This window comes from Egretta garzetta, unplaced genomic scaffold, assembly GCF_000687185.1.
Source record: "Egretta garzetta isolate BGI_Z169 unplaced genomic scaffold, ASM68718v1 scaffold920, whole genome shotgun sequence".
Classification (NCBI taxonomy): Eukaryota; Metazoa; Chordata; class Aves; order Pelecaniformes; family Ardeidae; genus Egretta; species Egretta garzetta.
The window spans coordinates 5,504-6,206 of NW_009258323.1; the positions used below are offsets into that span (position 1 = coordinate 5,504).

Consider the following 703-nt stretch of genomic DNA (forward strand, 5'->3'; position numbering starts at 1 on the left):
GCGTCCGGCTGGGCCCCACGGAGCCCACCCCGCTGCCGTGTCCCCCCCAGGGTCCCCGCGGGCTGCCTGGAGAGCGAGGACGTCCTGGCCCCTCCGGCGCTGCGGTGAGTGTGACGCCGCCTGCGTCCCCGGTGGCGCCCTGGTGGCACCCCGGTGACAGGGGGCTGCCGGGGGGACGGGGTCCCTCATCCCTCTGTGGTGCCCCCCATGACTCCCACTGCTGTTTTCCCCCAGGGTGCTCGTGGCAACGATGGTCTCCCCGGCCCGGCTGGACCCCCTGTAAGTAAAAGGGCTGCTTGGCCCCTTCCTGGGCTGCCGGACCCCATGTCACCCCGTGGGGGACAGCAGGGTCCCCCGAGACCCCCCAAAGCCTGGGCAGACCCTCACACTCTTCTCACCCCCAGGGACCTGTCGGCCCAGCCGGAGCCCCCGGCTTCCCCGGTGCCCCTGGCTCAAAGGTAAGGGGGAAGGGGCAGCTCCCAGCAGGGGAAACTGAGGCACGGCACCGGCTGCCCCCCCACCCCTCACCCCATCTTTCCTCCCTCCAGGGTGAAGCTGGTCCCACTGGTGCACGAGGACCCGAGGGTGCCCAGGGTCCCCGTGGTGAATCTGGCACCCCCGGCTCTCCTGGCCCTGCCGGTGCCCCCGTAAGTACTGTCACTTGCTGGTCCCCCCCCCCCGCGGGGCTTTGCCCCTCCGCTCC

At 72.3% G+C, this 703-nt stretch overlaps 1 protein-coding gene across 1 annotated transcript in view; it reads left to right on the forward strand.

Moving 5' to 3' along the window:
- Positions 1 to 50: 50 nt before the first annotated feature.
- The window catches only part of LOC104126835 (collagen alpha-1(II) chain), a gene marked incomplete at its 5' end in the record, with an annotated part of 11,758 nt that continues 11,105 nt past the window's right edge, over positions 51 to 703 (forward strand). The window contains 4 exon segments of the mRNA XM_035894939.1: positions 51 to 104; positions 235 to 279; positions 405 to 458; positions 549 to 647. Of these exon segments, the coding sequence (XP_035750832.1) occupies positions 51 to 104; positions 235 to 279; positions 405 to 458; positions 549 to 647 (252 nt within the window).